The sequence below is a fragment of the Triturus cristatus genome, chromosome 10, assembly GCF_964204655.1.
Source record: "Triturus cristatus chromosome 10, aTriCri1.1, whole genome shotgun sequence".
NCBI lineage: Eukaryota > Metazoa > Chordata > Amphibia > Caudata > Salamandridae > Triturus > Triturus cristatus.
In genome coordinates this window covers 58,367,266-58,391,136 of record NC_140593.1, presented here as the reverse complement: position 1 = coordinate 58,391,136, position 23,871 = coordinate 58,367,266, and the positions used below count along the sequence as shown (strand labels likewise).

At 49.5% G+C, this 23,871-nt stretch overlaps 1 protein-coding gene across 2 annotated transcripts in view; it reads right to left on the bottom strand.

Moving 5' to 3' along the window:
• The window catches only part of CHN2 (chimerin 2), a 531,221-nt gene that overhangs the window by 155,083 nt on the left and 352,267 nt on the right, over positions 1–23,871 (bottom strand). For both annotated transcript variants that reach the window (XM_085630409.1, XM_085630408.1), the window contains exon 7: positions 5,398–5,475. In XM_085630409.1, coding sequence (XP_085486535.1) covers positions 5,398–5,475 — 78 coding nt within the window. The remainder of the gene's footprint in view (positions 1–5,397; positions 5,476–23,871) is intronic.

Genomic DNA, 23,871 nt, shown 5'->3' with positions numbered 1-23,871 from the left:
AAATTTGCTCATTGATAATTCTAAGAACTGTATGGAACTGTATGGAATCAAGGATGTCAACCAGTGGGAGAGGGACCAAGGGATGACAGTGAGAGTGATGTCAGGCAGGGAGAGATTAATCAAAGGCTGACAGTGAGAGCGATGTCAGCCACAGAGAGAGGAATCAAGGGCTGTCAGTGAGAGAGATGTCAGCCAGAGGTAGAGGAATCGAGGTGTGACAGTGAGAGAGATCATTAACCACCACAAGGGCAGCCCAAACCACCTGAACCAGGGGCATTCAATAATTATTCCAAACAAGAGGTTCAAAGTGTATAGTTCAACAACAAATATCAAAAAACAATTAAAGACAAAAAAAATTTATAAACAAAGAAGAAAGAAAAAGAAAAGAAAAGAAGAGACCCTAATAGAAAAACATACAAAATGTATTTAATAAAACGGCTCAGTGTTGTAAGCTGGTACATAAAACATAACAACATATGCATAACCAGACAAGTGGCAGACAAGGAGATGGTTGCATAACAACGGAGTGTACACAATTTACATAAAACTCCAGTAGGCAAAAAAATGTGCGTCCTCCAATAATTGCGGCCACAATAGCGTCGACGGCGTTTCGACCTTTGGTGTTAATCCATGGTCATCTTCAGGACATAAAATATACTGAGCATCCCAATTAGGCAATTTATATCCCAGATAGCTTAGATAACGAATTGAGTTCAATTCAACCACAGCAACTTCACAGGCTGAAAATTGGCGATATCCAAGGTCACTTCAACAACAACAGCTTGAAGTAATGTCAACTTCAAAGAGAACAAAGGAACGATCAAATCATCCTCGACTTATCCTTGCACCAAATCCAAGCGGGACTCAAACACCGCACAGGAACTCAACAAGCCAGCAGCAGAAGATATCGCCAATTTTCAGCCTTTGAAGTTGCTGTGGTTGAATTGAACTCAATTCGTTATCTAAGCTATCTGAGATATAAACTGCCTAATTGGGATGCTCAGTATATTTTATGTCCTGAAGATGACCATGGATTAACACCAAAGGTCGAAACGCCGTCGACGCTATTGTGGCCGCAATTATTGGAGGACGCAAATTTTTTTGCCTACTGGAGTTTTATGTAAATTGTGTACACTCCGTTGTTATGCAACCATCTCCTTGTCTGCCACTTGTCTGGTTATGCATATGTTGTTATGTTTTATGTACCAGCTTACAACACTGAGACGTTTTATTAAATACATTTTGTATGTTTTTCTATTAGGGTCTCTTCTTTTCTTTTCTTTTTCTTTCTTCTTTGTTTATAATTTTTTTTTTGTCTTTTATTGTTTTTTGATATTTGTTGTTGAACTATACACTTTGAACCTCTTGTTTGGAATAATTATAGTGAGAGAGATGTCAGCCAGGGAGAGAGTCAAAGCTTGACAGTGAGAGAGATGTCAGCCAGTGAGAGAGGAAATTAGGTTGTGGAAGAGTTGGAGGCATTCAGAATGGCAGGGAGCTGATGGGTTGCAGTCTTATGGAATGGGCCTGGTGGGGGCAGATGTCTGATGGGGCCCCTGAGTGGATGGACTTCATGGTGGTGGCAGGTTCTTCTGGGGGTGGTGACAGGCCGAGTCGTTTCTTTGGATACCATAGGGAGGCTTTGGCGAGGTCTGTCAGGTCTGACTGTGGCCTGAAGTGTCTGTAAATGGTGGTGAACTTTGCGCTAAAAAAATGAGAGATTATTGCAGAGGTCCTGTGTGGGAGTGATCGAGTTGGAGGTGGCTGCTGGTGAGGCGAAATCTTTCACAATGTCCAAGATTTCTTTGCTTCTGTTGGTGTGGGCATCGATGTGGTCCACCAGAGCAGCATGTCTGGTGGTCCGGATCGTTTGGTGGTAGTGTCTAAGGGTGGATTTGAATGTGCCTCTCTGTATTGCCCTAGCTTATTCTCCATTTGCACTCCAGTTTCTTGCAGTGGTGTTTCCTCAGTCTGAGTTCCTCCATGTACCATCTGGCCACGCGTCGGATCAAGTTATATTGTTGAGGCGCAGAAGGTGATCAAATCATTAAAATTCTTGATGGATTTAGGCAGGCTGTTCCTGTGTTCCGGTTGGTGGATGCTGAGAGCATTGTTCCAGTCCTTGTCAGTGACGCGGATCCAGTGTTGGTGAGATGGTCTGGCGGTGGTCCATGTGCATTGGACCGGGACGAGGATGCTGAACTTAACATGGGTGTGGTCTGTCCAGGGAACTGGTGTGGGCTCTTCGACTTGGTTTTTGTCAAAGTTAATGAAAATAAGGTCAAGTAGGTGTCTCTCAAATTGGGTAGGTCGATTTACTCACTGGGTGAGGCCCCGGCTTCCAAGGCCTTCAATGAGTGCATTTGAGTGGAGGTCGGCGTGGTCTTCCAGCTGTAAGTTCAGGTCTCCGAGAAGGATGTCATTGCTGGCATCGAGGGCGAGTGGTACAACGAAGTCTGTGCTGGTGTCAGAGACGTTGGTGCCTGGTCCTGGTGGTCTGTACATGAGAGTGCGCTTAGGGTGATGTTGGCGGTGATGCGGAGCTTGAACGACAGGTGTTCCTTGTTGGAGGAGGATGCGTCCATGGATGTGGTGCAGCTGATGGTGTGCATGTGAATGATGACGGTTCAACCTCCAGGCTTGTGAAGTTGGTCTTGCCTGGCAATCTTGTAGCCAGGGGGGTGGCTGTGGCAATGGCGGGTGCCGATGCAGGGTTCAGACAGGTTTCTGTGAGAAAAAGTAGGTAAGGGGCATTGTCGTGCAATGGGTCCCAGATATCGGTAGCGTGTTGGGTGAGTGAGCGGCTAGTAAGTAGCATAAATATGAGTGTTGAGTGTGGCTGGTTGGTGGTTGCAAAACTGTGTGAGTGTCAGACAGCAGGATGTCTGGGTAAGTGCTTGAAAACTTGCAGGAGGTGCAGGAGAAGGCCCCCTCAATGTTGTGTGATGCAGTGAGCCAGCATGTGCGGGGAGCAGCAGACGGTGCTGAGGGTGCGGTGGCTCGCAACATGGTAGTAGCTGGCGCTGGGTGTGGTCCAGGTGCGGATAGACGCAGACAGGCTTGCCTTTGGCGTGCTCGCTGCGTATGTCCACTGCGCATCCACACTGAGGCAGCCATTAGGTAGGTCCTTGGAGGGGGAGTAATGTCACTTCCTGAGAATATGGATGATGGGAAATCCAGTAAAGTCACTTCCTGTTCAGATGAATGTTGGGAAATCCAGTGATGTCATTTACCGTGCAAATTGTGATGGTAAATTTAGTAATATCACTTCCTGTGTAGATGGATGAAGGGGAATCCAGTGATGTCACTTCCTGTGCAGATGAATGATGGGAAACCCAATCCCTAACAGAGGCTCTAACAGAGGTATGCCTAGCACAATAAATCACCAAAGAGCCTAACAGAGACACTAGCATAGGTGTGTATAGCACAACACGGAATAGAAGAGCCTAACAAAGGCACTAACATAGGTGTGTGTGTAGTACAGCACAGAGGAGCCTAACAGAGGCACCAGCACATGTGTGTGTAGCACAACACAGCACAGAAGAGGCTAACAGAGGTGCTATCATAGGTGTGTGTAGTACAACAGAACATGGAGGAGCTTAACAAAGGCACTAGCATAGGTGGGTGCAGCACAACACAGCACAGAGGAACCTAATAAAGCCACTGGCATAGGTGTGTAGCAGGGCACAGAGGAGTGTAGCATAGGTATATATAGCACCACATAACACAGAAATAGAGGTACTGGCATAGGTGTGTGTAACACAACACAGAGGAGCCTAAAAAAGGCACTAGCATAGGTGTGCAAAGTACAACAAAACGCAGAGAAGCCCAACAGAGAGACTAGCATAGTTGTTAATAGCACAACACAGCACAGAGGAGCCTAACAAAGGCACTAGCATAGGTGTGCAAAGTACAACAAAACGCAGAGGAGCCCAACAGAGACACTAGCATAGTTGTTAATAGCACAACACAGCACAGAGGAGCCTAACAAAGGCACTAGCATAGGTGTGTGTAGCATAGCACAGAGGAACCTAACAAAGGGACTAGCATAGGTGTGTATATCACAACACAGAGGGGCCTAACAGAGGCATTAGCATAGGTGTGTGTAGCACAGCACAGGGGAGCCTAACAGAGGCACCAGCATAGGTGTGTGTAGCGTAACACAGCACAGAAGAGTCTGACAAATGCGCTAGCACAGGTATGTGTATAGGTTTGCGTAGCACAGCACAGCACAGCACAGAAGAACCTAACAGAGGAACTAGTATAGGTGTGTGTAGCACAACACAGCACAGAGAAGCCTAACAAAAGCACCAGCATAGGTGTGTATATCACAACATAGAGGAGCCTAACATAGACATTAGCATTGGTCTGTACAACACAACAGGACACAGAAAAGCCTAACAGAGGCACTAGCATAGGTGAGTGTAGTACAACAGAACCCAGAGGAGCTTAACAAAGGTGCTTACATAGGTGGGTGTAGCACAGCACACAAGAGTCTAACAAATGCACCACCACAGGTGTGTGTAGAACACAGCACAGAAGAGCCTAACAAAAGTGCTAGCATAAGTTTGTGCAGTACAAAAGAATACAGAGGAGCTCAACAACGGCACTAGCATAGGTGGGTGCACCACAACACAGCACAGAGGCACCTAACAAAGGCACCAGCATGGGTGGGTATAGCACAACAGAACACAGAGGAGCCTAACAGAGGTGTGTATAGCCACGACCACTGGAATTATGTGATTGTGCGGACGCAGCGTTTTTCGCATTATGGATTTGCCGCGTTTGCCACATAATTCATCATCTGCGGCAAAACTTGCAGATTTTAATAGTAAAAAAATAGTTTCTAGCTCAATTGGTTCAAAAGTTACTAAAAATGCAGCAATGTGTTCATGTGCAGTGGAAGGCCCTTCTTTGCAAAGGCGGGCTATCACATTTCTATTGCTTATTGCTATATTTGGGCATTAAAGTGGCCCTAATGTGGTGCAACCATTACGGAGACAGAATTAACAAGTGTTAAATGACAAAATAATGAAGTTATACTATCAAAAAATATGCCACATCACACAACATAATTTGCATGTTCTTGCTGCGTAATTTACTCACCGCTTCCACATAATTTGGCCCTCTGCTGCCGCATAATTCCGGTGTCCCTGTTCATAGTACAACACAGCACAGAAGAACCTAACTGAGGCACGGGCCGGGCATACGTGTGTGTAACCCATCACAGCAGCCTGCCACGGTAGTGTAGCCCTGCAGGGCACAGGGCAGTGTAGGTAGCGCAGACCTCCCGCCCACCCCCACACACATTCCCTCCCCTTACCTTGAAGCGCACGCACACCCAGGCATTCGCGCTCCCTTGAAGCGCACACACGCACATTCCCTCACGCCCCTTACCTTGAAGCTGTGCGACTTCTCGTAGTTGCAGTGATGGTCGCTCGGTGCCAGCGCTGCCCTCCGCACCAGGGATGTGATCTGTGAACAGGCAAAGAGCTTGAGTGGCTGGCAGAGGAGCGCCCCCACAATCTTCCTCCCAGTCCCCGTCACCCCCATCAGGTCCCGAAGCCCCGGGTCCGGCCCGTCTCCCAGGGGACCCTCGCCCCAGGGGTCCTCCGCCTCGGGGTCCCACAGCCTGCGCGCCTCCTCGTCCCCCGCCAGGCCCAGGGAGCGCAGGCCGGCCAGGGGGGCTCTGAGGTGGGACAGGAGCGTGGAGGCGGCCGTGGCCCACTCGGGGCAGCCCCCCGGATGCTGCATCTCTGCGGGGTATGGGGGCCTTGGGTGCCAAGGAGCGCGTGCCAGGGGGCAGAGGACTGGAGCTCAGCTGTCCTCCGCAGCTGTGTGCGAGGACTGGGACACCCCCCACAGAGGATGCCCCCCGCGCACCACCCTCCGCGGGGGCACAGCTGCCGGGGTCCAGCGCTCTGCTTCCAATTACAGGCTGGCACCGCGCCAGGGCATTAGGCGCCTCGGATTAAGGTCTCCGAGGCACATGATGCGCGCCCGGCCGAGCACTCATAGACCCCGTGCCCGCTGCGGGGGGCACATGCTGGGGCACCAGTGTGGGGCGGGGGTAATCCCTGGAGTTTCTCAGAATTGATTTTTAAATCAGAAACATTATTAATCTAAGTGGTCGGCTTGATTCGAACCCCACCCTCTTCCGCTCGATGGGGGTTGGGGGCAGTGCTCTGGATGTCTCTGACACCCCCTTCCCCCCCCCCCCCCCCACACACACACACTCCTTCACTCGTGGGGGAAGGCGAGGGGGACAGATCACGCCCGTCGACACAAATCCAATCCCAACCCTAGTGCATCCCTTACTGGCACGGACCTGGAAGGGGGGGGGGGGGGGAGGCGGGGAAGAGGCGTTCATGGATGTATTAACAGGCAGAGTCCGTTACATGTCACTTGTCAGGTGAGCCACAGGGGTGGGGGGGGGGGGGGGGAATAGAAGCGTGAATGAGTCCGTTACATGTCAGGAAAGCACCTGAAGTCAGGTAGGATTGGGGCGGGGGCAGTTACATGCCAGGAGAGCCCCTTGGGGGCAGGTTGGATTGGGGTGGCGGCAGTTGCATGCCAGGAGAGCAGCTCATGCAGGCAGGACTGGGGGAGGGGCAGTTACATGTCAGGAGAGCACCTGAGGGGCAGGCAGGAGTGGGGGAGGGGGCAGTTACATGCCAGGAGAGCACCTGAAGGGCAGGTAGGATTGGGGCGGGGGCAGTTACATGCCAGGAGAGCCCCTTGGGGGCAGGTTGGATTGGGGTGGCGGCAGTTGCATGCCAGGAGAGCAGCTCATGCAGGCAGGACTGGGGGAGGGGCAGTTACATGCCAGGAGAACACCTGAGGGGTAGGTAGGACTGGGGGAGGGAGTGGGCAGGTAGATGCTAGGGGAGCCCCTTAGGGGCAGGTAGGAATGGGGAGGGGGCAGTTACATGTCAGGAGAGCACCTGAGGGGCAGGCAGGAGTGGGGGAGGGGGACGTTACATGCCAGGAGAGCACCTGAGGCAGGTATTACTGTTGGAGGGGGCTGTTACATGCCAGGAGAGCACCTGAGGGGCAGGTAGGACTGGGGTGGAGGCAGTTAGTTACATGTTAGGAGAGCACCTGAGGGGCAGGTAGGACTGGGGAGAGGGCAGATAGATGCCAGGGGGCACCTGAAGGGAGGTGGGACAGCCTGCAGAAGGAGGTTAGAAGGCAGGAGAGCTCCTGGATGACTAGTAGGACGGGGAGGGGGTAAGGGGGTAGTTTCATGTGAGGTGAGCGCTCGGGCCTTCATGAGGTATGTCCAGATGGGAAATAAACATCATGAGAGCCTCTCAAAGGGCAGGGACCATGTCGAAACTCTCGTAAGCTGCCAGGGCTGGGGCAGGAAGAGTCTCGTGTCAGCTTTCACTTTGAGAGGCCGGTGAACCTTTAGCAGGCGCGTGGCGAACGCCCCCAGCCCTAGTAAGCCTTCCAAGGTTCAGGGGTGTCTAGAAGCCCCCATATCCTCTCCAGGCCGCGGCTTCTGCGGCCAAGCTTTTCGGTGTAAAAATAAATGTTTCTATTCAGGGAGCAGGGCTGGCGGCGAGGGCTCAGCGAGGGCTGACAGAGCGGGGATTATCCGGCGGGACCCACTGCAGGGCCCCTCTCTTCACACAGCCTTCATTATGTTGGTAAACGGCGCGTGGTGTTTTTAGAGTCATTAACAGAAGCGCTTTCATGAAACATATCGAGTGACGTAACTTGAAACAAGGACTATATCTGCGCTCTGGTCACCTGCCTCCTCGGGACCATGGGGCCTCCACTCACATGTCCACGCTGTGGACATGCGGCACCCGCCGCAGAACTTCCTAACCGCATACCTGGGCCCCCGCCCAATAACCACATCTCTTTCTGTTGATTGCAAGATAGCTCAGTGGGTTGTCTGCCATCTAAGGAGCACTGTGAGTAATCTACTGCAGGTTTGACCGAGCCGTTCATCCTTTGGGGGTGGATGAGCGCCTAAGCACTGAGAAGAGACATCTGGTAAATAAACACGAGGCCCATTTGAGCTTGTTGGATGTTGTCTGCACAGGAGACCCCACTCTTTATTGAGTCCTCAAGACACAGCTGGAAAGCAGAGTATCCAGGCAGGCATTGAACAGAGACCCCTGGCCCCTCCCTACAACGAGCAACGCGTCGCCGACTGGATGAGGGCCAGCCGCCTGAAGCTGAACTCGGACAAGACGGATGTCCTCATCCTCGGCTCCAACCCTTCAGTCTGGGACGACTCCTGGTGGCCGACGGCACTGGGGGCAGCCCCGACACCCACAGACCATGCACGCAACCTGGGAATCATCCTCGTCTCAACGCTCTCAATGACCAAGCAGGTCAACACCGTTTCCTCCTCCTGCTTCAACACCCTCCGCAAGATCTACAAATGGATCCCAACAGACACAAGAAAGACAGTCACCCAGGCTCTCGTCAGCAGCAGACTCGACTACGGAAACGCCCTCTACGCGGGAGCCCCAACCAAGGTCATCAAACAACTACAACGTATCCAAAACGCCTTGGCGCGACTGATCCTCGACATCCCTCGCCACGGCCACATCACCCCCCACCTGAGAAACCTGCACTGGCTCCCCGTCAGCAAGAGGATATCCTTCAAGCTCCTCATCCACGCACACAAGGCACTCCACAAGACCGGACCAGCCTACTTAAAGAGTCGACTCTCCCATTACATCCCCCAACTGCCATCTATGATCCGCCAACCTTGCACTCGCCACTGACCCGCGCATCCGAATAACAACCACCGGCGGGAGGTCCTTCTCCCACCTCGCCGCCAAGACATGGAACACCCTCCCACTGAGCCTACGACAGACCCAAGACCTGCTGACCTTCAGGAGAACACTCAAGACCTGGCTTTTCGATCAGTAGCGCCCCCCCACCCCAGCGCCTTGAGACCCTCCCGGGTATGTAGTGCGCTTTACAAATGACTGATTGATTGATTGAATGCGTAAAGTCATTCAGTGGACTCTACCAAAGGTGGTCACACAAACTGCTGCCCCCATCCCCCCCACTACCAACAACCTCCTACCCAGAGCACCACAGCAAGAAAACAGAAAAGCCCCCCCATGTGAAAATAATGGAACTTCCCACAGAAAGCGATTGCATCCCCTCCGTGACCCCACAACCATCCCTCTGCCCCCCCCCCACTCTGTACGTCACGTGTGCTCCGGTCTCCCCAAGCGGGTGGGGTTTCTTGGCAGCATTTTCGCTATTATTGAAATCAGGTTAGAGATTGTGGGGCTTTTCGTGACCCTGCGGCGGCGTAAAACATGTGCCACGTTGCGACATATTTACAAAGTGACGCATCTAGGCAGATACGTCACCTTGTAAAGCCCTGCGCCACATATACCTGCGTCAGGTATAATGGAGCAGATTTAAAAGCCCCTTGCGCCACTTTTGCGTCATTTTTAACATGGAAAAAGTGACGCAAAAGTGGTGCAAGGGGCTTGTAAATCTGCCCCAATGTATGCAGGGTGGGCACTCCGTTGTAGCAAAGCAATGCGTCAAGACCTTACGCCTGCCTCATGGCAGGCGTAAGGGTGACGCAGGCCCTTTCTCATGGGGCTTGCCCCATGTGAAAGGAACATTGCTGGAGTTGCGTCAGGCTTCCAACACAACTCCAGCAATGCGTCACTTTTTGCGTCGACAGATACGTCAGTTATACCGATGTATCTGTCATTCCTTGCAACATAATGCGTCATACTGTAAATAGGATGCATCATTGGTGTCGCAAGGAGGGCGCACTGAAAAGTGTCGCATCGCTGCTTTCGCGCAGCGATGCGACACTTCTCATAAATGAGGCCCTGTTATATTATAGCGCATAGGGTTGGGTCTGAGCGCCAAACAGAACCCTTCAGCTGCAGACAATACACCAGCGGTCCTTAACCAGGGGCCTGGGCTAAGCAATTTCTATATTTGAATCTCAAAACAATACACACAAACCCCAAACAAGTATACATCAAACAAAGAGACATTTACTGAAATACTATACTTAATTGACTAAAAAATACAAAAATGGAAATTTTAATTTTAACTGGAAGGATTGAGTTTTTCAAAACTTGGTTTCGTTTTTTCTAAAATAAATCATACACTAGATTCTGTGCCTGATTTAGATCTCGGCGAACGGGTTATTCCGTCACAGCGGTGAGGGATATACCGTCCAACAAAACATAAATCCCATAGGATAGAACGTGGCCGGGGGTCTCCGTTAAATGATGGAGTAACCCGTCCACTGAGATCTGAATCAGACCCAATGTATGTTTTGATCCGTGTGCGGTCTCTTGATTCCACCACACACCAGTGCTTCAGAGGAAGTCACCGGCCGTCCATAGCAAACTCAGTTTGCAGGACTCGTGCGGCTCCTACAAATCAAGCCAAAGACACCAATTTAGTGTTCAGCTTCTCATTTTAAATTCCTTCACATTTACAGAGCATTTTAACATTTTCAATGTTACATTTTTTTAATGTATTCTTTTTAATTTGCTAATATGAATTCACTTTCTAAACAGTCGGGGACCCTTTGGGCAGGAATGGCCGACCAAAGGAGAAGAGACCCTCACGGGTGTGAAGCTGCACTATATAAAATCCTGATTGATTGGTTGAAGAATCAGAGTCCTGTACTATCACTAGCCCACTGCCAAGAACTGAACAAGCATTGGGTCAGTCCAACTTCCACCGACCGGGTGCGTGTGGTGGGCAGTGAAACTTGTTACTAGTGGGCAGAGGGAGGGTGGCTCACTGGCAGGCAAGATAAGTCGGGAGCCTGGCATGAGCCCCTGTGATGTCCTGCTTTGGAAGCTAAGAGCCTGATGACTGATGAAAAAGAAAAGCAACGCCTAAAGGGGGATATGTTTCATGGCTAAAAAAAGGCATATCACGTTATAAAACTTGTCAAATATTCAGAAGGGTTAAGAGATGCTCGAGGGAGAGCTAGAAACTCATCAGCAGCAGAATATGAAAAAAGTCAGGGGAGACGTAAATCTCACCAAGTAAACATACGCATTGTGAAGATATGAATCTGCACAAAACTTAAACAAGCATTGGCATAGCCAATAGGTCTCGCCTTTGGGACCTTATAAGTGTTTAGCCATGCAACACTTGCATAACTAAATACTTATAAGGTCCCAGAAGCGAGACCTATTGGCTATGCCAAGCAGCTGTGCGGCCGCAAATGTGATCGCGGTCGCGATCAAACATCAAAGCGGCCGCGAAAGTGAAAGTAATCGCGGCCAAGCACGGCACGCGTGCCCGCGCACATGCACTGGCGCTCTAGGCTGGCCTGGTAGCACTTTTTGGAGCCCTCTAATAAAGTCTCACCAGACCAGCGCATGCGCTGGGTCAGGCGAGACCTAAAAATAAACGTATCTGATTTGGGTTTGGTATGGAAAGTTCCCTACAGATCAGTCAAGCAGGGGGTAAAAAAGGAGGGGGCTAAAAAAATAATGGCAGTTCCCATTTCAGTTCCCATCAGCAGCTATTGATAAAGCTTTATGAAAACTAGTTCAACAGAATGACACCAAACCTGGCATAAAAACAGAACAGAGAAGGGTCTTCAGCAGGCCAAACATATTGAATTGAATTGAACCACTTAATAGTTGATCTGATGGCATCTTGGACGGGGCGCCAGTGCTGTAATTATCGAGTAAGAAGCTCAAGTAGGATTCAGATGGATTTGTTCCATTGATTGAAGTAACTGTGACAGAGGTTGGTAACTTGTTATGTCATGATGAAGACCCATCCGAAGAATCATAGTATATGGGGTCGAAACGTTGACAAACATATGTGGTGACCGTGTTTTCAAAATGTACATCTTTCAATCCTGAACTCTAATTAAAGTTTGTGCATTAGAATTTGGAACTGCTCTGCAGTCAGCAGTTTTTTACATTCACAGCGCACTTCTTGTCACTATTGTCACTAATCACGATCACTGTGCCGTCCTTTGATCACCTACTTGTTTGTGCATAAATTTGGATACAAATTTCCTAACAGTGATTAAATGACTGTTTATCCAGTGCATGTGTTTCTGCTTCACTCAAGTGCTTTGACAAATTATCTTAATATTTACTCTAAGTAAACTATTGTTTTAGACTTATGTTACTTACCAAGGTTCCCTGGGTTGCCGGGCTGCCCCATACTGAGAACTCCAAATAAGGCCCTAAGGTCACTGGACTTAAGTTACAATAAACCAGCACCAACAGACAGAGAAGAATACAATCTTGTTTCAAGGATTATATTTAGGGATAGTACGCTCGTCCCTGCGGATTGAGGCTGAGGCCCGAGAGGCTGGAAAGAGGTAGCCTGTGGGGAGACTCTTGAGGACCAGTGAAACAAATATACCAGAATTGTTCTGGGCAGCTCTGATCAATAGGAGGAAGGCAGCAGAAGACTGCCTGAGTGGTGCATTCTGGGGCAGCGCCCACCCACATTTTTCCATTTATTTCGTCTTTTGATGTCCTTTTTAGGTCTCGCCTGACCCAGCGCATGCGCTGGTCTGGCGAGACTTATTGAGAGGGCTCCAAAAAGTGCTACCAGGCCAGCCTAGAGCTACAGTGCATGTGCGCGGGCGCGCGCGCCACTTTTACCGCCATTACTTTCACTTTCGCATCACGATCGCGATCACTTTCACTTTTGCGGCCGCACAGCCGCTTGGCATAGCCAATAGGTCTCGCTTTTGGGACCTTATAAGTGTTTAGTTATGCAACTGTTGCATGGCTAAACACTTATAAGGTCCCAAAGGCGAGACCTATTGGTTATGCCAATGCTTGTTTATGTTTGTTCCCTTTCACAGTTTCAGTGAATCTTCTGGACACCACACTGCCCATTATCCTTGGATTCAGAGCAGTGCTTAATTTGAGCCGGTGGTTTCCGGTGCTCGGCACCAGCATTTAATTGTCAACACCGGCACTTATGACAGTCTGCCACATGGTGGCGCTGCAAATTAAATTTAGAAATGAGCAGAACTAAGGTTGTTTATCAATACAATATACATTAAAAAATAACTAACACCTGCCTCCCCAGACATTCCTTCAGCGTTGAGGAACTGGAATAATCTGAACTGTTGCACTTGCAGGCAAGGGAGATGGTTAGCAGTTGTTTTGGTACCATAATTGACGGCGATAACTGGGCAATGGGTGGTGCAAGCTGCAGTGGCCCCCTCGCCAGGGCCCTGGCACCTATTATTTTACAAATTAAGCACTGATTCAGGGTCTGACACCCAGAGGTGTAGCCTGGTCAATAAGATTGGGGGGGAGGGAGCGTCATATTTTCCAACAGTCATGATGCCATATAATGTAAAAATACATTATACAGGGGCAGGGTGCATGAAAGGTGCTTAAGGGGCAACGGAAAGGGAGAGGAATGCAGGTTGGTAGAGGATACTGGTGAGGGAAACCACAGTATTTTGCAAACTTAACAACATTATTGAAAGCTTTCAAGACAGAGAGAGGAAGAGAAAGTTTGTGCGTATTTGTCTGTGTGTATGTAAAATTCCTGGTGAAATCTGACAGACACCTCACCAGGCCCGACTGAAAGCACCTGTACCAGTGGCGGCTGCCACCAAATAGCATGGGTGAGGTGAGGGCGGGCGGGGGTTGAAACATAAATTAAATTGTGACTTATCTTGCTGCCGGACCACCGCCTCACGTCGTCCTCTGAAGCAGGAAACACCCGGGCACACAGGCAATGCAGAGCTGTGATTGGTCTGAGCGCCGTGGGTCGGTGCTCAGACAGGCACAGGGAGCCTGTGCCTGTTCCTCACCAGGCTGTGTAATGCAGCCTGGTGGGGATTTACGCAGCCTGGTGAGGAACATGCAAAGTGCGCAACAGAGCCGGCCAAGCCGTCATGCTCACCTAAGTGCCCACCATTCCGCACCTTGCTGGCTGTGACGGCAGCCAAGCCGAGCTCCGCAAAGCTGCATGACACGAAAAATAAAATGATGATAACTGTAGTATTATTATCATTTTATTTTTCCTTTTTCCACTGCAAAAATTGCAGTGGGGCAGCGCTCCTCTGCCTTAACGGAGGAGCTGCCACTGACCTGTACCCAACTATTGTCCTCATTATCAACTATATTGCTTGCTTTTCATAAGTTGCGCGTGCTGACTTCACTTCCACTTCTTGTGTTTGTCACTCCCATGGAGCATGGCGCAAGTACTTGGGTCATTCCACTGCTCCCTTAATCGAGCGCTACTGTTTTCTTTTTGTCAACTTGAGTACATGTCTTTTCCATCAGCCTCCATCGTATACTCGTCCTCCGTGTTGCGCCATCCTCTGTGGTACTTGCATCCCTCTGCCCTTGTTGTTGGCTGCCTCCTCCTGCCTTCTGTGTTGTTGCTTGCTCTCACCCACTGTCCGTGTTCTTGCTTTCCTTCTCCCACTGAGTGTGTTGATACTTGCCCTCATTCGCTTTCCCTGCTGTTGTTTGCCTCCTCCGACTGTCCGTGTTGTTGCTTGGCCCACCAGCTGTCCGTGTTGTTGTTCTCTCGCCGAACCCTTTCCAAACCCACCTGCTGTCGGTGTTGTTGTGTGCCCCCCATTGTCTTTGCTCTTGCTTGCCCCCGCCTTCTGTCCATGCTCTGGCTCTCACTCCTGCCCCAACCCACCCCACCTGCTGTCGGTGTTGTTGTGTGCCCCTTATTGTCTTTGCTCTTGCTTGCCCCCGCCTGCTGTCCATGCTCTGGCTCTCACTCCTGCCCCAACCCACCCCACCTGCTGTCGGTGTTGTTGTGTGTCCCTTATTGTCTTTGCTCTTGCTTGCCCCCGCCTGCTGTCCATGCTCTGGCTCTCACTCCTGCCCCAACCCACCCCACCTGCTGTCGGTGTTGTTGTGTGCCCCTTATTGTCTTTGCTCTTGCTTGCCCCCGCCTGCTGTCCATGCTCTGGCTCTCACTCCTGCCCCAACCCACCCCACCTGCTGTCGGTGTTGTTGTGTGCCCCTTATTGTCTTTGCTCTTGCTTGCCCCCGCCTGCTGTCCATGCTCTGGCTCTCACTCCTGCCCCAACCCACCCCACCAGCTGTCCATGTTGTTGCTCTCTCTCCGAACCCTCTCTAGCCCCATCTGCTGTCAGCGTTGTGGTTTGACCACTATTGTCTTTGTTGTTGCTTGACCCGCCTGCTGACCATGATCCCACTTACCTCCACCTACTGTCCATGCTCTTGCTCTCACTCCTGTCCCAACCCACCCCACCCCACCTGCTGTCCAAGCTCTTGGTCTCACTCCTGCACCACCCGCTGTCCGCGATGCTGCTCTTCCTCCCCTTTCTACCTCCTCCCTCAATGTTGCGGCCCCAACCCATTCCGCAATTAACACAAAACTCTGTTATGATACAGTCTGTGCTTTTCTCCCCACACCCCCTCCCTGTTGCCACATACAACCTCCTTCTGTGTTGTTGCCCACCCTCCCGTGTAATAAAAAATGCTATAACATGGTCAGCACTAGCCACGATATATGCTTTTGTTTTTACTCTGTCATTGTCTCTAGCCATTTTGTACAGCAGCGTCGCTGGTGTGCAGCTTGACTGAAATAAGAAGAAATAGAGCCATACTTCGGGCCATGTTGTACACCCAGGAGAAGCCATCTTTTAGAACATACCCAGTTGACTTCACTCTGCTCCCCTGTCAAGCAATATTGTGAGCTGTCAAGGAAGATCTTGTGGTACTCCTCTGGAGGCCTGTCTACATTCTAGAAGCGGCCCACTCTGCCCCGCTCACATTTTCAGATCCCCTTGGACCCCGTCTATAATACATTTTGATGACTTACGGAGTCTATTCAATCCTTGCACAGGTGTTTCTAAGTTGAGCCCATCGGTGACCTCAGCAATGTTTGATCCGTGGCCATCCTCAATTTTTCTCTGGATGTATTCTTAGAGTCCTGATGATGATCCTGCTGTGTGCCTAAAGGATCGAAACGTTGTTGACTAATTCAGCGGACCCAATTTGATTGTACATGAGAAGAAAATGGGCTGCGTTGTTCGTATTTGATATACACTCTTGAATACATATTGTCACATGTGTATCACTTGTATGAGAGCACCGAGAATGTTTCTCACTACACACCCACAGTGTCGTCACATTGTTTTTAATGTTTTTCATGTACAATTGAATACATTGATCGTTTGATATATTTGTACATTGATTCTGTGACATTTACCAGGATTAAAGAAACACAACCACAGTGGTGGCAGCAAACCGTGTAGGAATAAGCAGGAGTGAACAGGTCATGTTTAACCTGTATCATGGGGGTGCGGCTTACAGGCTCACTCACTTTAAAAGTTCTGCTGTTGTGTGCTTAACTCACCCTTGGCCTACATCGGTTTGGTGTGTAGTGCTCTGCAGTGCATGTGTGAGTTCCATGTGCTGGGTGTATGCGTCCCACTGAATGGAACAATATACAAAAGTTGTAGTGCGGAGCAGTGCCTGTATACTATATGCATATGCTGGGTACCTGTGTGTGCCTGTGAATGGTATAATACACAGACGATTCTGGGAAACATTTTGGGAGTCCCAGGGCTGACTTGAGGAGCACGAGGAGGGAGAGGAACACTCCTCAGATGGATGTGTGGATTGCTGTGTTCCTATGAGCTGGGTGGGACACACACTGCTGGGAAGTGAGTCAGGCTCTTCAGTAAGCCTCAAAGGGTGCTCTCAGGAAGGAAATGGGGCTGGTATGAGAATCATAAGGAGTGGGGATGAGGACCTGGGGTAAACTTTTGGTGCACATATCACTGTGGCTGACATACAGGTGTGAAACTCTAGTCACTCCCATGGCCTGTGCTGGGGGCTATCAGATGTGGAGTAGCCTTTGCTGTGACAGGCTGCTTTCTGGAGGAAGAGAGAATAACGGAGAGAGCACATCAAAAGAAAGCAGAACCCAACTCAAACTTCAAAGACTCATTTGGTGTCTGGAAGTGGAGTATAAGAAGGGGAACTTGAAACCCTAAAAATTGTCAACTGTCAAGTAGCCAATCAGGATGTGCGAGGAACAGGAGCTCTGCAGGACTTCTGCTTGTGACTAGGATTGGGGAACAAGGCCTGCTAGTCTCCCTGCTGGGCGAGGGGACGTCACCCACAGAATTCAAGACTACCTGTCCCTGTGGCCTGGAGCACCAGCGCCTGCTGCTTGCCAAGATTAGTGTGACCTGTGAGGAAGAGGATGGCAGTGGAGGGAGGGAGGCCAAATGGGAGGATCCTGGCCAATGAATCCCCGTAGTGAGGTGTGATGAGACATCTGCTGCACCGAGTGGGTTGTTGCTAATGAAAGGTCAATGACCCCAATATGACAGTAGAGCACCGCCGTGAAATGAGCAGTGACCAAAACCAAACAAGTCATCGTATGTGTGCTGAAGTCGGTGACCCCGTATGCCAGGCAAGGCACTGTGAAGATTGCTGCTCTGCCAATTGGCTATAGCTGCGTTTGGTATCATGTCGGCAACCCAGTATGACAGGTGGGGCAACTGTGAAAATTGTTGCTGTGATGATCAGGCCCTAGCCCATGTGCAGAGGGGGAAAGGTGACCCTTGATGCCCAGGTGTGGGCACTCGGACCAAACAAGAAGTGCCGTCTGGTCCAGATCATTACTGGAGGATGGAGACCACCTTCATGACCAGAGCGGGCCCGAGCCGTGACTGGGGACCAATCAATCAATCAGCTCGGATTTGTAGAGCGCGGCTATTCACCCGTGAGGGTATCCAGGCACAGGGACCAGTCATAGAATCAAAGGAAAAAGACAAGGAGAAAGCAATGAAAACGAGGGAAAAGCAAAGAGAAAGCACTCAAAAGGGGGAGGGAATGCAAGGAGAAAGCAGCGGAAATGAGGGAAAACCAAGGAGAAGGCATTCAAAAGAGGAGGGAAAAAGCAAAGAGAAAGCGAAAATGGGGATAAAGCACGGAGAAGGCACTAAAAAAATAATGGACAAAGCAAAGAGAATACATTGAAAATGGGGGAAAAGCATAGAGAAGGCACTCAAGAAATATGGGAGGAGGAGCCAGACTTCCGAATGGCTGCATGCTAGTACCGGTCCTTCGGTTGGGGGCATAATTTTGCTCTTAAATGCCGCTTTTGGTGACTCCCAATATGCCAGAATCATAAAAAAACAGATCGGAATCACTGCCCAACAACATACACGCAACGGATGCAAATAACTCTGTGTCAACAAGAAGTAATTCATTTCAGAAGATGAGCCCCCCGGCGCCTCAGGCTGTATCAAGATGGCGGCACCGTACGCAGCGGAATAGGAGAAAGTGAAACTGGGCTGTGTCTCCTGTGTCTGCAAACTACCGGCGCCACCACATCTATGCCACAACTCTCCTCGCACCATTGGGGATAAAAAAGTGAGTACGATACCTGTTATCGGCATCGCTGAGGTGTACAAAGTTAATTTCGGCGCAAGCGGATGGCTGCAGTATCGAGGGCCGACGGCACAAAATCTCTGCATTACTGTATAATTATGGGCAATAACTCTTTAGAATAACACAAGAGGTGTTGAAAGTTAAAGGCAACACCCAGAGACAAAGCGATCGACATTGGCCTATGACCCAGCGAGCGTTGTCCGTGCTTGTGGTAGTCATCATCTTTTTCGTGATAAGGACCATCCATTGAAAAAAGACAAGATGGCGCCTCGGGACTCCGGTGACCTCCTTCGAGACGACGGTGAGTGGGGACTCCATGTAATTACCCAGGGGGCCCACAACTATCTCTGGAGGCGGACTGGACTTACCCCTGTTACCATAGGGCTTTCTCCTTTCTCTAAACAATTACTGATTCCCGGCCGCGCCTGACCCCAACATGGCACCCAGGCTGCTTTTGCTTAGGGCAGGACCTTACGGCTCTCTCCAACTGGTGACCTCCGCCCTGGATAATCTTGTAGTCTCCTGGTTGACCATAATCTCTAGCCAGGGAACTGGCCTGTCTTTTAACAACAAAAGACTTGCACTACACTCAGCGCCTGACCCTAAAATGGATGCCACTGATCTCACATGGACAAGCCTCGTGGCTGAAAACCCCCAGCCTCAGAGCTACAGTGATCAACAACCTCGACCTACCCCTGTTCATCACCCTATGCCGGCAGAGTCCGAACCGCACGGCTGATTCCCGTTGGAGCTGCTCCGACAGCTATCGGGGAGACTGGCTCTGGCACACCGCCTTGGCCGTCACTTACCCAGCCGGTTTTCGGACATTTGTCTTGTCTTCTCCTCCTCGTCTTCTCCTCCGCTGCTGTCTCCTTCCTCCCAACTCTCCCTGATCTATTTGGATCCTGCTTCCCGTTTTCGCTAATGACTCCTGTACTGAAGTATTCTCCGTCTTACCCCTTTACTCCACCCCCTTTCTCCTTTACGGTCCATTTATCCCTCCTCTTTGCTCCTTTCCTGTTGAGATCTAGCTGTTTGGCTGATGCCCGGTGGAGCTACGCGATAGCTAAAGAGGAGATGGGCTATAGACACCCTCCTCGGCCGTCACCTACCCAGCCGGACTCTGAGCAGACTCTCCTTCGTCTCTCCATCGTATCTACCTCCTGCCCCTTTTCCCCACCCCTTTACCCTTCTAAGCTCCATGTATTTTGTCTTTTACTCTCTTGAAATGTTTCTTGAGTAACTGATGTAACGTATAACTGATGTAATTTTGTAATTTCTGTGGAACCTTATGTAATGCACTCTGATACCTCCGGGTCTAGCTAGCGCTATATAAAACTCTCAAAATAAAATAAATAAAATAAAAATAAGGGAAAAGCAAGGAGAAAACAGTAAAAATGAGGGAAAAGCAATGAGAAGGCACTCAAAAAAGAAGAGAAAAGGCAGGGAGGAAGCAGTGAAAATGTAGGAAAAAGCCAGGAGAATACAAAGAAAACGGTGGAAAAAAGTAGAAGGCCCTCGAAAAACGAAGGAAAAAACAAGGAGAAATCAGTGAAAATGGGGGAAAAGCAAGGAAAAGGCACTCAAAAAGAGGGGAAAATGCAAGGAGAAAGCAGTGGAAATGAGGGAAAACCAGGGAGAAGGCATTCAAAAGAGGAGGGAAAAAGCAAAGAGAAAGCAGTGAAAATGGGGACAAAGCACGAAGAAGGCACTAAAAAAATAATGGAAAACGCTAAGAGAATACATTGAAAATAGGGGAAAAGCATAGAGAAGGCACCCAAGAAATAAGAGAAAAGCAAGGAGGAAGCAGTAAAAATGAGGAAAAAAGCAAGGAGAAGGCACTCAAAAAAGAAGGGAAAAGGCAGGGAGGAAGCAGTGAAAAGGTAGGAAAAAGAAAGGAGAAAGCAAAGAAAACGGTGGAAAAAAGGAGAAGGCACTCGAAAAACGAAGGAAAAAACAAGGAGAAAGCATTGATAAGAGGAGAAAAGCAAGGAGAAGGCACTCAAAAATAGAGGAAAAAAGCAAGGAGGAATCAGTGAAAATGGGGGAAAAGCAAAGAAAAGGCACTCAAAAAGAGGGGAAAATACAAGGAGAAAGCAGTGGAAATGAGGAAAAAACAAGGAGAAGACATTCAAAAGAGGAGGGAACAAGCATTTACAATGCAATGGTCTCGGCATTGTTAAAGTTAGAGCTATTGGCATTGCTCATGACATTATTTTTATTGATGTTTTTGTTTTTAAAACATTTAAAGAAACGGCATTGTCATGAGCAATGCCAATAGCTCTAACTTTAACAATGCCGAGACCGTTGCATTGTAACTGCTTGTTTTGAGGCATGTGACTCGTTTAGCTCCTTGTCCTTCCGCTGGGGAAGAAAACTCCTTTTCAGATCCGGAAACATCAGCATTACTGCGAAGCTGGTAAACAATCAGGGTGATAGCTCAGTGGGTTAAGCACATGTAGAGAGCATCTGCGCGCACCTCTGAAATCACCAGTTTGAATATCCTACGGGAAGAACTCTGCCTTTCAAGATTCTGAGATTCTGGGCAAAATGATTAATAGACCCCCTTCAGGCGTGATGTGTTCTCGATAAGAGGTTAAACACTTCTCTGTGCCATGATAGCACTTGACACTGGGTGCAATTGGCGTTATTTAATCCTATAATTGACAAACAAATGTTGCATACAAAAAACACTCTCACGGGCCTCACAGAATGCTAATGAGCGTCCGTCCTTGCTGTCGCGAGACGCTCCATGGGAACGGCGCAGCTTGTCTCCGGTAGTGGGACGCCAGCGTGAGGTTCACAGCCGACCTCGGGCAAACTCTGCCGCCCCCTACTTGAGTCAAGACGAACCTTCGGTTCATCCTTGAGGCGAGATTTTGAGGGTAAATCTTTTCAAGCACTTGCGGGAAAAAATCGCTACACGCAGAAGGAGATTGTGCGGAACATTGCACGGACTTTAGGAAAATCTAGCAAACTCTGAGCAAGGACTTCCAGAAATATGTTGGTCTCTGAACAAATTACATGGGGAATGTATTGCAGTGTTTGGGTGGGCAACGATGATGTCCTACAAGCAGAGTTTCTGAGAATATTCTGGTAAAACTCGACTGAGCCCGTGATGGGTCCAAGGTGGAAACGCAACTGGAGAGATTTCGGAAGCAGGCGCGTTATCCTCTCGACCTATCCGACCAGGTGGGGTGATAAAGCTTGTATACATTAAAGGCTTCACAAACAAGGCGCTGCGCGACGCCAGGGGATATTTTGGACCGAAAGCCCTCCAATCAGAGACGTGGTGACAGGAAAAGCTAACACAAGCCCTGCTAGACCACATATGTATTAGATCGTGCAGACCCCAGCATTAACAAGCACGCCACTGCCTAAGCACACCACTGCCTTTCTCCGAGGCGAAGCAGAAATGCCTCGGAGAAAGGCAGCGGCGTTTCCGGATTCGGGGCGTGTTCTCCTCTTGCCATTGGCTGGAGGAGATAATTAGACTTCTTGAAAAAAACACGCCCCCGAATCCGAAAAGGACGGGGCCTGTTCGGAGTGACGGACCTCTTCTCCAATGGCTGGCCAGCATTCAAGAGGCCAGCCAATGGAGAACAGGGGAGAAGAGGTGCGGGTTAAAGCCCCTCTTCTCCAAGTCATTAAATCTCGGATCGAGACTGCGCAAGCGCAGCCTTCGAGCCGAGACCTAAAAAGCAAACAGAAAGCAGTGAAAATGGGGATAAAGCATGGAGAAGGTACTCAAAAAATAATGGAGAAAGCAAAGAGAATACATTGAAAATGGGGGAAAAGCATGCAGAAGGCACTCAAGAAATAAGAGAAAAGCAAGGAGAAAGCAGTAAAAAGTACAGAAAAGCAAGGAGAAGGCACTCAAAAAAGAAGGGAAAAGGCAGGGAGGAAGCAGTGAAAATGTAGGACAAGCATTGGCATAGCCAATAGGTCTCGTCTTTGGGACCTTATAAGTGTTTAGTTATCTAACACAATATCCTTGGTGCAACAACATCAAGTGTTGCATGGCTAAACACTTATAAGGTGAGACCTTGTAGGGACGTAGGTAGAAATATATATACATAGAAGAAAGACACTCGGGTGAGACTGCTGAGTGTGCGTGCTAAGAGTCCGTGATTGTTGCGTTTTTAAAAACTTTTAAATTATAAGCGTACTGGTTTTATTTTGCTGATTTTGCACAACTCATTGTTTTAACAAAGATATTGACAAGCATACCACGTTAGGCTGCCCTCCCCGGTCCATCCCGACTGTGTGCCGTTGCGTGGAGGGCGGAGCAGAGCGTGTCACTAGGGCAACACTTCTGGTCTAGCGGGCAGAGGCGGAGCCTCCCGCCTGATCCCCCTACAAGAGACCAAGGTGATTGCGGCCGCGCAGAGACACTCAGGTGAGACTGCTGAGTGTGCGCGCTAAGAGTCCGTGATTGTTGCGTTTTTTAAAACTTTGAAATTATAAGTGTACTGATTATATTTTGCTGATTTTGAACAACTCATTGTTTTAACAAAGAAATGTACAAGCATACCATGTTAGGCTGCCCGCCCCAGTCCATCCCGACTGTGTGCCGTTGCGTGGAGGGCGGAGCAGAGCGCGTCACTAGGGCATCACTTCTGGTCTAGCGGGCAGAGGCGGAGCCTCGTGCCTGATCCCCCTACAAGAGACCAAGGTGATTGCGGCTGCGCAGAGACACTCAGGTGAGACTGCTGAGTGTGCGCGCTAAGAGTCCGTGATTGTTGCGTTTTTTAAAACTTTGAAATTATAAGTGTACTGGTTTTATTTTGCTGATTTTTCACAACTCATTGTTTTAACAAAGAAATTTACTAGCATATCGCGTTAGGCTGCCCGCCCCTGTCAATCCCGGCTGTGTGCCGTTGCGTGGAGGGCGGAGCAGAGTGTGTCACTAGGGCATCACTTCCGGTCTAGCGGGCAGAGGCGGAGCCTCCCGCCTGATCCCCCTATAAAAAACCAAGATGTACGCGACCGTGCAGCGGGCGCGCCAAAGGCAAGCCCGTCTGCGCCCGTCCGCGCCTGACCGGGACCAGGGGCCAGAAACCCTGGTTCTAAGGGGACACAAGATAGGATCAAGTACTTTAAGGAGGAACTACTTAGATTGCTAAAACCCACAAACACAGCATGCAGGCATAAAATAAATATAGACAACATGGCACCAATATGCAGGCACTGCAATATAGCACTCATGTTCAAAACACAATATAGTAAGGAGACTAAGCTACAGTTAGCCTTACTAAATTGCAGGTCAATGGCCAGACAAAAGCATGAAATACACGGTCTAATAAGGGAAATATCATTGGATGCTCTATTCCTGATCGAGACTTGGCTTAACGAGGACTGTACCCCAGAGGTACTAGATGCCATCCCGAACGAATATATGCTAGTAAGGCAAGATAGGGAAGGCCAAAGAGGTGAGGGAATCGCCATAATCTATAAAGCCGACATGAAGTGCGAAATCAAGCAAGCAGGCCTAGAC